The 16801-nt window shown below is 40.8% G+C and overlaps 1 protein-coding gene across 2 annotated transcripts in view; it reads left to right on the forward strand.

The window, feature by feature from the left end:
- The window catches only part of adarb2 (adenosine deaminase RNA specific B2 (inactive)), a gene marked incomplete at its 3' end in the record, with an annotated part of 189761 nt that overhangs the window by 115682 nt on the left and 57278 nt on the right, over positions 1 to 16801 (forward strand). For both annotated transcript variants that reach the window (XM_084398883.1, XM_084398882.1), the window contains exons 2-3: positions 8776 to 8862; positions 9556 to 10481. In XM_084398883.1, the coding sequence (XP_084255009.1) occupies positions 8776 to 8862; positions 9556 to 10481 (1013 nt within the window). The remainder of the gene's footprint in view (positions 1 to 8775; positions 8863 to 9555; positions 10482 to 16801) is intronic.

Genomic DNA, 16801 nt, shown 5'->3' on the forward strand with positions numbered 1-16801 from the left:
CACTTCATCTGAGCAGTTTTTAACAGCTTAATCAAACTTTAATACTTCAAACCCAACCGATTAGTGTTTCTGTTACACCAAAAAGCTTTTACAACAAATCTAGCTAAAGGTGTTTTTTTCTTTTCTTTTTCTTGATTTAGCGGTATACTGCAGATGTGATGATGACATGGACCTGAGTGTCTGCAGTGAGATAACTGTGACATTATGACAGTAGAGAGACTGAAGCAAGAGGGTTTTGGAGGGTACGTCATCACATCACATGACTCTTATCGTGAAGTAGATCTTAGTGCGGATGGCAACCTTGACGTTTAACAGGGATTGCTTTGGCTTGTCTGTTGTATATCTGCACATCAAAACAACTGAAATCACAGCTTTATGTAACCCTGCTAATAAAATCGTATCATTTTTGTGGTTTTATTTTCCCTGAAGTCCACTTAAAATGTCTGTCAAGGTTTTTTGCACTAAAACAGTCATTATGTAGTTTAATGAAAATCCTCCACTCAACCACAATTACAATTCAATGGGTAATCTTTGGTTCTGTACCTTTAATTACTCAAATTTAAATGGCCTTTCATGTTTTTATGCTCGCCAAGCCTGCATTTATTTGATCAAACATATTACTGTGTATAAGACATTTGTAAATGTCATTTATTCCTGTGATCAAAGCTGGATGTTCAGCATCATTACTCCAGTCTTCAGTGTCACATGATCCTTCAGAAATCATGATGATTTCATGCTCAAGAAACATTTCTGATTATCAATTATGAAAACACTTGTTTGTTAAACAGTAATCCATTTATTTTTTTTTGAAAACTGGGATGAAAAGATCAAAGTTCCCTGATCAAAAATGTCAAACGAAAGATCAAAAAGACCAGCAAAGATTAAAAGAACAGCATTTATTTGAAGTAGAAATGATCTCTAACATAAATGTATTTACTTTATTTGATCGATTTAACGTGTCCTTGCTGAATAAAAAGTATTAATTTCTTTTAAAAATAAATAAAATCTTACTAACCCCAAATATTTCAACAGTATAGCGTACAGAATCGACCCCTATAACCACCTTCACAACCTCGGACCTTTTGCCCACCCAGACAAATCACTGAGCCTCACTCACACCGGTTCCCTCCTCCTCCATTGCGACTCATAATGCCAATAAGCACAAAAGCTGATCTCATAACGTTAATTTAATCTTGTGTTGGATGGCTTGTGTTCACCCACAGCTGTTGTGGGTGTGCGATTAGGATTGGTGCCCGCGGACAGTGGCGTTAGCACCAGCTACTATGCTAAACCTCTGTCCCTGGCATGGAAAAGAGTAACACATGTAAAGCAGATGGCCGGTGCACTATGTCTTCTGTTGGCACTAATCAGGTGCTAAATATCACTCCGTCTGCTCACTCGGCCTGATCCTGGAAGCCATCATGCTTCCGCTTTGAGTGTTGGCATGTGTTGGTATGCTGTGAAGACTAGAATTTATAGTTCAGTTGTTTTTTGTTTTATTCGGGAAATCTTTTAAAGACTCCCTATGTTGAAAATCAAGTTTTTAATTTTGTTAATATGTCTATATGTTGTTTTGAATATGCTTTAAAGGTGCCGTATATCATTATTTTTATTAAACTAAAGCATAAAAATACCATAATATGTCTGCAGTTCACATGTTCCTCCGGAAAACAATGCTACAGCCAGCTATTCTACCTTGAAATGTGTGTTCCGTGTCAGAATGTGTGTTTTTGTTTTGGTCTGTGTGCCAATTTACCCAATAGTATTTCGCCACTTTGGGTTGGCTGAAAACACAGTGTATTGCAGACATGGAAGCCAGCAAACGAACTGGGTCAGAGATCGCAGATTCTTCCCTAAAAACCTAAAAAAAGCCTTGACAAAAAGCTCTATGATCAGAGGCGTAGTGATAGTCTACTCATAGTCATAGGCTCGTCACTTTTCATTGTCAATTGCGCTCGTTCCTGTTGTGTGTCCTCAATCTGGCAACCCGCGTGAACGTCGAGTATGAGGAGGGTCCACCATTTTGAATTTGGACTGCAGTATCCATTTGAACCGCTAGCTGTCAATATTATATACTGCACCTTTAAGAGAAACCATGCATGTGACAGTCTCAAAAATGCGGTTTGAAACCACCCCTGTTTCCTACTGTCACAAACATGTAACCAATCCCGTCAACGTGTTCAAAGTGTTTCTAAGGATCCTGACTTTTGGACGGCAGCTGTCTGAACGGGAACATGGTTTGTGTAAAAATACTCCCACATTATTAGCCAAATGCTAATCATATCAATTATTGTTATGTGCCCAACATTAGAGAGCGATACATAAAACGCATTATCATTCTGATACATCGACTTGTAGATGATCCTGTATAATTCACTCTTCCTCTTCTGAATCACTTTCTGGTTCAAATATATATATATATAATGTCTGGCTGAAATATATATGTCTGAATTAAACTAATATTTCCACATTATACTTTATATAAAACTGAATATATGAATATCAGATAATAATTTTCACCCAGGGGGTCTCAGACAACTTTTAAGGGGGCATTAAAACTATTTAAATGAATAAATTATTATTAAAATATATAGATGTAATATATATGTATATTAGATGTAAACTAAAATCTCATTTATTTTCCCCACTTAATAACTATGTCTTTATTGAAGAACATTCAACGTGTGCGGCTTTTGGAATTACAAATTGAATCTTAGCTATTTCTTTAATGTGTCAATATTCCCAGTTTATGTTCATAAAACAAAGCAGTTTTAAAAAAAGTATCTTTGTTATAAATACCTGCAATTCTGGCCTTGGATTGTTGTGTTGGACAGTGGGGGCCTTTGAGTCAAAAAGTTTGGGAACCCCTGCTTTTTTTTTTTATGAATTGTTTTTCTCGAGGATGTTCCTGGTTGTTCCCAAAGGCAGATTTTGTCTGATTTAGCAAACTTTTAGGGACAAATTTGTCTCCAAACTTTAGCTGAGTAAGTCCAAATACACACACACACACACACACACATAGATGGTTAGCACAGACAAAAGGTGTCTTTGCCAAGCTCCGGCTGAGCGGTCCGACAGAAATCCGATTCCTAGCGTGATGGCGAGACAATACAGCCTCCCTCATTTGCCACTTCACCGGTGTTTAATCGGTGGTCTCCTAGACAGAAAGAGTGATTGAAAGAAAGGAAGAGGAGAGGGATAAAGAGAGGGAGAGAGAGTCAATGATTTCCCCACTGCCTTTTTGAATAGAGTCTCTAGTGTCTCATCTGACCTGACGGTTATGAGGGCCATGGGAAGATGTGATTGGCTCATTACCTCTGCTCACTCCTAAAAGCTGGGGAGGGGGGCGAAGCGTCTATCGTCTTCTGAATTTACACCGTTTCTCTCTTCTTCTCTGTCTCCCGACAACATGGCAGTCTGCCGGGCCTCTGCTTCTGACCTGACATTTGCTGTTTTCTTTGGTTCAAAGTTGGGATGTCAAAAGTACTTTAGTTCCAAGTCAATGCTAAAATGTTCCAAAAATGTTGTTATCAGTCAAGAAATACTACATGCTATTATATGCTATACATTATGCTTTATTACACGGCTCTGTGGAATACTTGATTCTGATTGGTCAATCGTGCCATCCAACCGCTGAAAACAGATAACACACAGGCTCATCCGGGTTACTGAAGTCAGCAGCGCTATACGCTTGCTAGGAACGTTTTTTCTTCGTGGAAGTTTTGCATTTGGTGAGCTAATAAAATATTACAACTCAAATCAATATTTTGTGTACAGTTATTTAATTATGCCATCCAGTATCGTGGACTCGCTCTCCCTTGTTTCATACAAACGCAGCGGCTGCCATTTTGTATCTATTGTTTTGTACACTGTTGGATTATAAGACACAAACAGGTACAATTTTAAAGGGGTGGTTGATTATGATTTCACTTTTCTAACTTTAGTTAGTGTGTAATGTTGCTGTTTGAGCATAAACAACATCTGCAAAGTTACAATGTTCAAAGTTCAAAGCAAAGGGAGATATTTGCTTTTAAAGAAATCACTTTTTAAGGACTACAACAAACGGCTGGTAGAGACTACACGACATTCCTCCCGGGTTAGTGACATCACAAACCCTAGAATTTACATAAACCCCGCCCCCGGAACACGATTTATAGATTATCAAGACAGAATATGCTAATCAATGATTAGAAGATAGTTAACTCCACATCAGCTACATAAATTTAAACATAAACAAAAAGGTTTTTTAAATTTTCAGGACACAAGCTGTTGAAGCTCCGCCCCCTGTTTCGGGAGCAGCAGCTCATTTGCATTTAAAGGGACAGACACAAAAACGGTGCATTTTTGCTCACCCTTAAAAAGTGACAAATTTAACATGCTATATACACATATCTGTGGGTTATTTCGAGCTAAAACTTCACATACACACTTTGGGTACATCAGAGACTTATTTTACATCTTGTGAAAAGAGCATTATACCACCCCTTTAAAACAGTTTAATCTGAAATCAATATCTCCTATATCCATAATTATTTATGAGGTGAAATGCTGTGTAATAAGTGGTATGACTGTATCGTATCCCTTAAATGTCCATCTAGCTTGAACTTGGCGCTAGCAAATGCTCTCGCCGCAGAATCTTTGCGTTTCTTAAAGACCTAATAAAATATTTTGTGTCTAATTATAGACACTTTGCTTCGCGTCGGGGTCCTCATCACCCTGTCGGGGGTTTATTCTGAGATAACAACTGGCTGGATGTACATTATCCCTTACGTGATATGTATATATTAATAGTTAAATTTGTAGGAGTGTGTCGAATAACAAACTAGTTTTCTCTGTGGTTGAATAATTGCGAAATTTCAAGTACCGAAATCTTGTATTCGCTACAGGCGTAGTTCAGAGCGAATAATGATTCGTCCTTCCTCAACATGGCAGCAGTAATGGATTGCTTTTAAGAGTTCCAGCTAGTTGCTCATATTGTTTGGATTCACAGACAGGCGAGTCGAAGTGCTTGAGGGTGACATGACAAAACATCCACCGGTGACAAGTGGCTGAGCTTGTCTTTTGTTTTTGATGTTGATCTCTTTCCTTTCATACTATCCGAAGCCTACCCAGAGATTGAAGTCTGCTGTCTGGCAATATTTGGGCTGTTTAAAAGACCCATAAGGCATCATCAACTTCCAGTTTGTAAAATGTGTCAGAAAAAAAAACAGCAACACTTCAGACTTGTGCAGATGAATGTAAGTCAAAATCATGTGCATCCTGTGAATCATTCAAAACCAGCATAAATACTTAATTTTAAAAGTGTTTTTCCTTTTTCCATCGTGACTATTGTCTTTTTTTGTTATGCTGTTACCATACCATTTTAAGTAGCCGTGTATTCTGTCCAAATTGAATAGGATACTGAGCTGTTACTTAAACACTGTACTCCCGTTCTCCTTTACGGGGTGCACAACCTTCACATTTAATTTCCTGTAGGCCTTCTATGATCCTTGGTGTTGCGTCAACCATGTAACCTTCAATGGCTTTTTTAGTGATGGCAAAGCTCTGAGCTTGTTAGATACCGCTGAACTTGGAGAGACCTCCACATCATCGCTCTGAGTATGAGTGTCTGTCTCAGCACTTTTGTGATTGGTTGATGACAGTGATAGCACCTCCCATCACTTATTCATGCCCTCGTCTCCTCAGCCATCATTCAGGAAATGACACACAGGAAGCGTACAATGCAGCTACCGTATCTTCCCTGCTATGTGCTGACATTCAGCACTTTGGTTGTGCTATATGTGACCTATAAATCCTCCACACTTCTGATGGGAGGGAGAGAGAATCTCTTGACCACTGCTTGGGAAAGCAAAATAATTGGATTCCTGCTCCTTATCACACTCAACACATTACGAGATGTCAAAATTCCCTACTGCCAGGGCTTGGTCACGTTTCAGTCAAGCAAGAGAGATTTCTTATGGCTGGCTGATAGGTGAGACTGTTTTAAATTGTGTTATTGCCAGTCTTTGGTGGCAATAGTGAATGACACGTGCCTTAGAGTCTCGCATGACGGCATCTGGCGAACCAAACCTTTATGAAGTTACCATATTGACCTTTTTGTCTCATTTTATTGTGGTTTGTTGCTATAAGAAAACTGCACTGTCCTTCATTTAAGTGGTTTCACTTCATTCCACTTACAGAAAGTGGTGGAATTGTCTATGACTCTCTACGATGATGTGGAATAGACCGCAAACCCTTTCAGACCCTTGAAAACAGATCCACTTAAGTAGGTGATTGAAACCCTGGCCACAAGATGATGACAAAGAAGATTTTTTTGATTTTATGAAGAAATGCGACTGACAACTGAGTTTAGTGTTTTTCCATGTTTCTCGGATTGCTGTTTAGTTATGACTGGGGCCCCCAAATGACACGGCCTCTGTTATCTGTCCTGAGTCAAGAGCCCATCCCCCATCCCCCAATGATAACCATGTGCCTAGTTATGACTGAGGCCTCTAGGAGTCTTTGGGGTCCCTACCCTCAATCAAAATGACCCACCCCCACATTTTCATAATAATCGTGTGCCTAAATAGGAATGAGGCCTCTCTACATTGTTTGGAGTCAAAAGAGCCCATCTCCATGTTTCTATGATAATCATGTGCCTAGATGTGACTGAGACCTTGAGGGGCATTTGGGGTCCCTACCCTCAATCAAAATGACCCACAGTTTATATAATGTTCTGGTTCTTAGATAGGTCTGGGGCTCCAGATTCCTCTATACACTGCCCTGAGTCAAGAGCTCATTTCAGTGTTTCTACGAAAATCAGGTGCCTAGACATCATCAAATATGACTCACACCAAGTTTATATAATATTCTAGTGCCTAGATAGAACTGGGGCCCACATGTCTCTCTGTACACTACCCTTGGGCAAAAAAGCTCACTCCCATGTTTCTATAAACATCAGGTGCCTAGATATGACTGGGCCCTCATATATGATCTCTGTACACTACTCTCAATCAAAATGACCCCCCTCAAGTTACTATTATATGCTGGTGCCTGGCTAGGTCTGGGGCCCCCAAGTGCCTCTTTACACTACCCTTGGGCAAAGGAGCTCACTCCCATGTTTCTATAAACATCAGGTGCCTAGATAATACAAGATCTCTACCTCAATCAAAATGGCCCACCCCCAAGTTTCCATAATATTCTGGAGCCTAGATATATGACAGGGGCCCCCAGGTGCCTCTGCACACTCCCCTGAGTCAAAAGAGCTCTCTCTCATGTGTCTAGATATGGCTGTGGCCCCATTTATCTTGTCATATATACTGTATATACACAAAGAGACATACTAAGACATGCAGTATAGACACAAACAGACGTGTACAGGAAAACACCAGTCAACAGTCTTCCTCTGAGTCTGCACTTTCGTGACGTAATGCCGCTTTGACTGTCGGGAAGAAGTCTGCTGCGGAGCAAAAGTGCGCATCAAGGGCGCAAATCGACCACATGGGGGCGCTCGCGAGCACCCTTCTGAGATCTAAAAATGACAAATGGGACACACTGTGGTGTCACGGACTTAACGGACACGCGCACTTCTTCTTCTCTTGTGTTTTGATCCGGAGATTCTGTACTAGAAGATGTGTCTTAGCGCCCCCTACCGTATAACAGTGAAAACATGGATAGCTGTAAAATTCAGTCAGTGATGGGGGAAAAGTAGAATTAGAGTAAACTCCTATACACTACCAGTGGACTAGCCTACACAAAAATTCAGATATGCAGAATTAGAAACATATCTGTTTTATATCAATATTCTAATCAATATTTTCAAACAATGTAAGTTTCATGAGACTGTATATGAAAAACTATGTTAAAAAAAAGTATATTTAATAGGCTACTCGATCAAAAGAGCTAACACAACTACAAGCCAAGTATACTTTGAATACTTAATCTTTTGATCGAGATATACTTAAGTATAATTGAGTTCAAGTACAGGCCAAATATTCTTGGACTTTTTCAGTACACTGAAGTGTAATTTTAAGTATATTTTTGAGAAGTATATAAAATGTAGATTGAAAGTATACTTTCTTAGTTTTAGTTTAAATGAAGAATACTAATAGAACACTTGAATAAACTTCTTTTTCGTAAGGGATGTTCAACATGTTTGAAATGTACTTTTGTGCTTTGTTTCTTGAAGAGCCATTATCCTCCTCTCTAAAGCAGACAGAACTAGAAAAATGGTTGCATGTCCCTCTCTGAATCAAGCCACGGACCAATCATATGACCTATGGCGACTACCCTCTTTTTTTTTTCTTTTTTTTTTCTTTTGTCAGCTCATTAAAGTTATTGATCATTAGGGGATGCTGGGAAAGGTGGGATGCAATTATGAGTCCAGGCAGTTTGTCAATTCCCCACAGTCTGGGTTGAGTCCCTAATAGGAACCTGCACACACACACACACACACACACACACACACACACACACGCACTGTGGATATAGAGGGAAACACGACTGTGAGCACAATTTGTTTTATCAACACCTCAACCAGAAACTGGTTTCCACTGCCACTAAGACCAGAAGCATGTTCTATACCAGGACGCAAACACTGACACACTGTAACTCTGAAATCGCAGTGAACGTACTTAGCGCTTACATTGACTTATACTTCAGGCCTTAGAATCACTCCATCTTTTTATTTCAACCCTTTCTTCTAACAAGAAAGAACCATGTATGTATGAATCATGTATGTTGAAACTAGTATGTGCTGGATCTACATGAACTTTGTTTTTGTTTTTTACCTTTCAGAGAAAATGAACATGTTGTCTGCTCTGATCGCCCCCTTCAAGTACGTGAGCCCAGCGGCCAATGGCACAGAAGACGAGGACACATTGAGTCAGTATGGTTTAAGCCATTTATTTTAACTCAATTTTAATTGCAGAAATTAATTTGCTCAATTTGCAAATGACCATTTAGATATATATATACACTTGAAGTGGTACTAGAAGAGTGGAAGATAGTCAGTGCTGAAAAACATTTCAGTCCTTTTCTCACAATTTAGGCTTGCATCCATGTGTTGAAGTTTATTTTCACAGATGAATTTCATTTGGTTCCATCACAACACAGTTGGGGTGTGAAATAGAGGCTTAAATGTGTGATCAGACTTTCACACACTGAAATCTCATAACTGTCTGCTCTCCTGCATTACAAAACAGTTTCTCCTTTGCATTGTATATGGTGAGATGATTTGTACCCACTTAAGTAAAGACTCCAAGCCAATTTTGTGGGAGATTACAGAGCGATTTGCCAGATAATGCCCCATTTTAGAGGATTTGTCCTCAGATTTTTACAACAGTTATGTAAGGCAGGCTTTCTCGTATGGAATAGTCAGGAGCAGCTGCTTTGGGAATGGTAATGAAATGTTTTAATATTAACTTGTATATGAAATGCCAGACTTTTCATCAGGTCATGCGAGATTATGGCACAGAGCAGAATGAAGTAGAAGATGGTCTCTGTAGCAGTCATTGTGTTTTTGTTTTTTTGCTAAATTACCTTCTTGATAATACGTGATTTCTGCTTCCAACCTAGGCACCAGCAGTGCTGAGGTCAAGGAGAACCGTAACACGGGAAACCTGGAGGATTGCGCCATTGTTTCGTCAGACTGCCAATCACTCTTCCGGTCCGATTCGCCCAGGGACGGATCATCCGGCCTCAAGCGAAAGCGGCCTTTGGAGGAGGACAATAACGGACATTTGCGGAAATTGCGTCTGTACTGCAAGAAACTGGCATGGTCCGATGCACCAAAGAATGCCCTAGTCCAGTTGAACGAGCTGAGACCGGGTCTACAGTACCGGATGGTCTCTCAGACAGGACCAGTGCACGCGCCCGTCTTTTCCATTGCCGTAGAAGTCAACGGACTCACGTTCGAGGGCACCGGCCCTACGAAGAAGAAGGCTAAGATGAAAGCAGCCGAAATGGCCCTGAAGTCATTCATCCAGTTTCCCAATGCCTCTCAAGCTCATTTGGCCATGGGCGGCCTGAGCAACCCCGCAGCCGACTTCACCTCGGACCAGGCCGATTTCCCAGACACGCTGTTCAAAGGCTTCGAGGCTGACGGCTGCCGCTCCGCCGAGAGCGAGTTGCTGTCTAGCGCCCTCCGTTTGCGCCACACGTTAGACTTGATGGTTGTACAGGCCAGGCAAGGAGATCCCTGCCTTACCCCACCTCCGGTTCCCATGCCCCAGCCCAGCCCCGTCGTCCTGCTCAATGACATGCGGCCCGGCTTGCGATACGCCTGCCTGTCGGAGCGTGCCCAGGGCAAACGGGCACACCGCAGCTTCGTCATGGCCGTTCGAGTGGACGGCTTGATATTCGAGGGCTCGGGTCGCAGTAAGAAGCAAGCAAAAAGGCAGGCGGCTCTGTGTGCCCTGCAGGCGCTCTTCAACTTCAGGCTGGCACCTGAGGCGAGAGCGGGACACCGGCCCAGTAGGATCAAATGCCCTCATTTGCCCCAGGTGAGTGTGCCAGTCCAGCCGCTGGCAAGCCACCCGTTCCATACGGCGGGCCTTAATAACCAAAGCAGCAGGAATGCTGGGATACAGAACAGCCAGCCAAGACTTAATTAAGAGGGAGGAGATAATGTTTGGGGAGGCATGGGGCAGTGCAGATGGATTATGGGGGAGAGGTTAGGCTATATCGCAGAGCAAAAGGTGGAAGCGTTTTATGTTAGCTCACAGGCTTTAACATTTACTTTGGGCAGGACAGGATGGCATATCTAGTGTAAACACACACACATGTGTGTACTTAGGACAGCAAAAGGGCCAGAGGTAAACAGAATCTATTCACAGATCTATTCAGACGGAAAAAGGATGTAAATGAGGCAAATTATCATTCGGGAACCTCTGACTCCAGAGAGAAAGTCGATGCGCCAACAAATGAGTTTTCTTTCTTTTCTTTTTTACTTTCCATGTGTTTATAGAGCTAAATTGCAAAAGTATTGTTATTTTGCACAATCTCTAGTTTCCTCATGTATGACATGGCAGTGTCTATAAACATTAATTCAATCTGTTGCCCAAAGGAGATTGAAAAAAGCACAGAGCAAATCGACAAACAATCCTCAGACCCATTCTTCTGTTATTTAGTCAAATATGTAAATAGCAATCAGACTAGGGAAATAGTGGGGGTTTTTTCATTTTTTTCATAGAGAACTCAAAAATGTGTTTTTGATCCCTTGTGGGTCCAGATTGAGTCAAAATTGAATCAATTTATATGCTGTTTTATCCATTTTAAATTTGAATTACATATAGTCATATAGCTGTCCCTGCCGTTTTCTAAAAGCAACTCACATCCCTGATTTACAGGGATTTTACCATATATTTTTATAGAATTGCTCACAAATGTATGCAGCTAATCAGTTTATTGTGTGGTGTTTGTAACTTTTTTTTTTTTTTATCCTCAAGTATGTGCATGTATGTGTGCATCAGCTCTTATTTGTGTGTATGTGTATGTGTGTGTGTTTCTTGCGCTGTATTAGTATTCTGCCCCCTTCCTGCACAGAGCCGACAGGGAGAATGTTGTCTTTCCTCTTCTACTACAGCAGCCAAACAACCTGCACATGTTTGCCGGAGAGAAACTTCTCTTTTCTCCTGCTCTCTACGCTCTTTAAAAGGATTTATAAGAGGATTTGCCTCACTAGTTTAGTTCCAGAAATGCACTTCCTTGTGGAAATTCTTAAAAGTCAGACTACAGCGTTTGCTATTGAGTCTCTTAGAAATGATGATGGAAACGTGCACGTGAAATTAAAAATGTTGCTCCTTTTCCATCACAAAATCGTCCAGCATCATCTGGCGAGTGGAGCATTAATTTGTGCATGTGTGTTTGAGCTTGTATGACGGTTTCTCAGTAGTGTGGAGATCTGAGGGTTGGATGGCGCTCAAACCTCTGCCTGTAGGGTGTCTCGCTGTGCCGCAGGGCCCTGCTGATAGCAACCGCTGCCAGCTCTGCCGCTGTCACACTGCTCTCAAGACCACAGATTTTTCTCTTTCTTTCTGAAGCAACTGTGGCTTTCTTTAACAACATTCATTGCAGCAACTAGTAGCAGCAGCTTTTCTATAACGAGTATAGAAGTGTCATTTTTTGCCTATAAATTGTCTTCTGATTTTTTTTTTTTTTTCATTTTCAGCTTATATTGCATATATATGCAACTTGCATATATATATATATTATGTTGATTAATAATCACAATAATTATTGTTGTTATCGTAAATATAATTATTAATCTTAAATATAACTGAGAAGAACATGTCACCTCAAAATCAAAAGAAAAAAATTATGTATTATAAATATTAAAAATGACTGCATTACAGTAATTGAAGTATAATTCAAATCACAACTTAGAATAATACAAATTAAATAAACTGTTTTTTTTGCATCTGCATGGAGCGAGCTGATTTTTAAGATCCCACACTAAATGAAATAGTCCTACAATAGAATTTAATAAAATGTATCTGTAATATTAATAAACAGAAAATCAATCTGAAGAATAAACTTTACATTTAACTTGTTCTGGGGTATTTTTGCCTAGATTAATTTCTGACCCTGATCCAGAGGCACTTCAGCAATGAGGATTTGGAGAAAAAAAATTTAATCAAATATGAAATGAATAATTTGTTAAAATGGATTCCTTCGAGGTTGCAATGAAACAAATAATCTTGGAAGAGAGAAAGAGTGACAGAGCGTGAGTGAGATAAGGGTCACCTTTGGTGTGGAGTAGAAGGTCAGGGAGACTCCGGTGGGCTGCAGGCGTTTCTGGCACAGATGGAATATTTTGCAGGAATGGCCGGCCGTAGCAGTGTGATGCCCCAGGCAAATATGAACAATAACTTGCAGGCTACCCTTCTCCACCACATCTTAAATGAAAAATTGAACCATCATCCAGGCTGCATGCCTTGTTGCCCACATCCCTATGCCTCTTCACATCTCTAAGTAATGACACACTCACACACATACACACATGCACACACACACACTCCCTGCAGGGATTTACCTGCGTGCTCTGTGAAAGTCAATATAACATTGAAGCTGTAATATGAGAGCCAGGTACGAAGCAAGACTTAAGTCACCTCAAAAATATCCATCGATCATGGGATCACAGTCCCCCAGTGTTTTTCAGAACTTCATTCCCAGCTAAAAGGACGTATAGGAAGTTTGCGAAACCGTGCCCTGTGCGTACCTTCTCACCTGAACACTGTCTGCATGTCACCAGTTTCACGTTTTTATCAAGATTCCTCTGTTCTCAGAAGTATATGAATGCGGGACAAACTGATTTGGCATCAGGAGTCTGCCCATGTTATAAGGTAAAATGATTGCAGTGCATGGTTAGGTTGATTGGCCACTTAATCTCTCAGCGCAGTCACAAATATCTGCAGCGTTGCCAAGTCAACACACACACCCTGCTAAGACAGGAAAAAGCCTGAGTCTGAGCAGGCGGTCATGCAGGTCCTGACCGTGTCACTAGTGTAGTTAACCAGAGTATATGACTGAAGAAATGACCTCAGCATGCTGCTAAATATCAATCACTGCCTAATCATGAGGTTTGACTTCCAGTTATGTGCTTGAATTCTGCAGCTAGTATTTAAAAGTGAAAGGTTATAGAGATTGATCTCAAAGAGGGTGTGAACGGAGAGGGATGTAAAAAGGCAGGGAAAAAGATGGGGGTCGTAAAAGGTGGAGTGAGATAGAGGAACAGAAAAGGGTGGGAGTGTTAAACGGCAGGGTCTTGAAAGGGAGGGGAAATATTGAATGTATGAGTTCTGAGTACGAGTAATGAGTTCAGAAAGGGGAAGGCAGAGTTTAAGAATGTGGTCTGAAGAAGGGAAAGTCAGAGGAGTTTAAAAGCGGGGTCAGAATGAGGGGGAGGGTTAAAGAGTTTGTTCGTAGTTGGGGGAGTGACAAAGGGTAGGATCAGAATCAGGGGGTGTTTAATGGCTGGTTTCCACTGAGCGGTACGGTACAGTACAGTACAGTACAGTACGGTACGCAATTATTTCCGTTTCCACTGTCAAAAGTTACCAAAATGCCGTACCACTTTTTCAGTACCCTTCCGTTGGGGTTCCTAGCACAGTGGTACGGTACTAAAGGGTGGAGCTAGACTCACTGCAGAACGTTGATTGGTTTACAGAGTATCGTCACTTGCGTGTGCTACAAGGGGAATGACAACATAAGAGGCCCCAACTGTTATTGTGTCACGAAATGTAGTTTTAAGAGTTTTTCAGGCGAGAATGTAGTTGTTTAAAGCTCAAATCTGTGGTTTAGTTATAAAGATGTATGAAAATGTGATCCAGGTTGTGAGATCCAGGCGATCACCGGGCACACATGTACCCCGTCTGGAACAGCCTATCCTCGGCTAGTCCTTCTGGCGTTTGCAGCCGACTCTGACGTCTCTGTAGTGGTTAAACATGAGAAATAATTCGTCTTGTGTATATCTAACGGCCGCTCTTTGGTCTCGTGAATCTATAATTTGTTCCCTGGCCAATCATAACTTTATATTTAGGCTATTTAACTTTACCGTTGTAACGTTAGACTAGAGCGCTGACTTTGTATGTTTGACTGAATTGTTTGCTTTATTTCTTATTGTATAGCTTCTTGTACCTTTCACTTATACTTTTATAATGGCTATTATTGATAAAACTGAAATTTAACAAAAAGAGACAGGGTTGAGTTGTCATTTTTTATTTTATTACAGTGAAGATGATCAGAGTACAAATGCACATTTTGCCTGAACCATGTTAATAAGTTTAATATTTTTAAAATTTAAACGAAAAGGCAGGGTTGTGTTTTATATTTTGTTTTGTTATAAATAGGCTAACGTTATACATGCAGTGAATATAATCAATACGCGTTGCCTGAACCACATTTGTGTGGCTATAATGTTTAAGATTTCTTTAAATGAAAACAAAAAGAGGCAGTGTGGTGTTTTATAACATATTTCGTTTTATTGTTGCTTAAAATGTACATACAGAGATAACCGGAGTAGCAGAGCGAGCTAAGTGACGCTTTCAAGAACGCGCTGTGCCATTTGCAGAATTACCGGACTCGCGTCCTCGGGAGTCATTCTCCTGAGTCGGACTTGGCTAGTGGACTTTGCGTACTTGGTATTGAGAAACGCCTAATGTCGGCGCTTGTCTTCTTGTGACAAACATGCCGAGAAGCAAGAACAAGATCCACTGTATGTCATCCATTGTTGTTTACTATGTCGCTTTCTTCTTCTTTGCGCGAAAAAGACGTCAATCACTTCTTTCCAGCATAGGCTACACCACGCCTATCAAGGGTACTGTTGGCGGTGGAAACACAAGTCGGATCAGGGTTTACCGTCTCACATCGTACTATACTGTACCGTACCATACCGTACCGCTCAGTGGAAACGAGCCATAAGAGCAGGGTCAAAATGATAGGGAATGTGTTAAAGGGCGGAGTCAGAATGAGTGTTAAAGAGTGGGTTTCAGAATGTGTTCGACTTGAAGCGGCGCTGCGTAGACCGATCGGTGTATGACATCAAAGTACCACGAGAGCGATTCCAAAGCATGCGGAACCTGGGGGAGTGTTAATGAAGTGCAGTAAGAATGAAGTGATTTGTTCCAGAAACATTTTTTGTAATGCTGGTTGAAAATCATCCTGATACTGGTAGCAATCACTAAGTTTAGTGGTCTAAATGTGTTTATATGTATATATATCATCTGTGCCTGTGGAAGGCGTAGAACCATAAAATGTCCGTCCAATCATTGAATTCGGTCCGAATACAATGATATGATGTTCTACCTACCTGTCTATGTATGTTTTTCCACGAAACATCATACATCATCAACGCATTTCATGCTATGCAGAGTTAGACAGACGTCAGTCACAGAGCACCACAACTGAAACAGCAGCCGCCTCTTCAGATCATAACCATAATTATGAGATGGAAACCATTGACGTTATACTCGGAGCATGACTCGATTTTATGCATTTCAATGTCAACACTATCAATGGCGAAATGAAACCGCAGCAGTCAGGTGGTACAGGTTGGAGCTCTTCAAGTTGTTTATGTTCATTATAATTGTAATATGTGCTTTGAGACATGAGGTAGTTTAACGCTGTCTCTCATGAGGCTTTTGTTTGCTCCCTGCTGTACGTGTTCATGTGTTTTGAAGGAGGTGTAGGAAAGGTGGGATCTTATGCTTTCAAAGCTAACTCGCTATCGCTAGCCGCTCCTAAAAATGCCTACCCTACCTTTAATGTCAGTGTTTATCTGTTCTTTGTATGTTTGGGTGGGTTTGCACTAGTTTAGTTCAGTGTCCTATGTTTTAAGTTAGTTACATTGGTTATTCATTGTTTGATTAATTTGCACTACAATTGTTCTTTTTGTTGATTAGTTTGGTCTGTGTATTAATGCTCTGCATTTCCTTCAGTCCATTGTCAGTTCTCGTCATGTGTATAGCGTTTGTTTAGTTTCCTAATGTTCTGAGTGTTGTTAGATAAGGATACACACTGCTGCGAATTGATCATTTCTCTCCTTTATTGCAACCAGTTACGGTTAAAGGGTGGGATCAGAGATGGAGAGAGGTTTTACCATCAGTAAGGGAAGCGTTGTGTTGGGCAGAGCCAGCTGGGGGAGTATTAAAGGATGTCAGAAAGGAGAAACGATCAGGGTGGAATGATAGAGGGAATTGAAGTGTTGCATGGAAATAATGAAGGGAAAATAACATTCAAGAGAATATGAGATGAGCAACTGAGATGGTCAGGTTCAATTTACTTAATATGCTCAACATCACTGGCAGGTTTTTTTAGCATGAGA

Source organism: Rutilus rutilus, assembly GCF_951802725.1.
Source record: "Rutilus rutilus genome assembly, chromosome: 24".
Lineage (NCBI taxonomy): Eukaryota > Metazoa > Chordata > Actinopteri > Cypriniformes > Leuciscidae > Rutilus > Rutilus rutilus.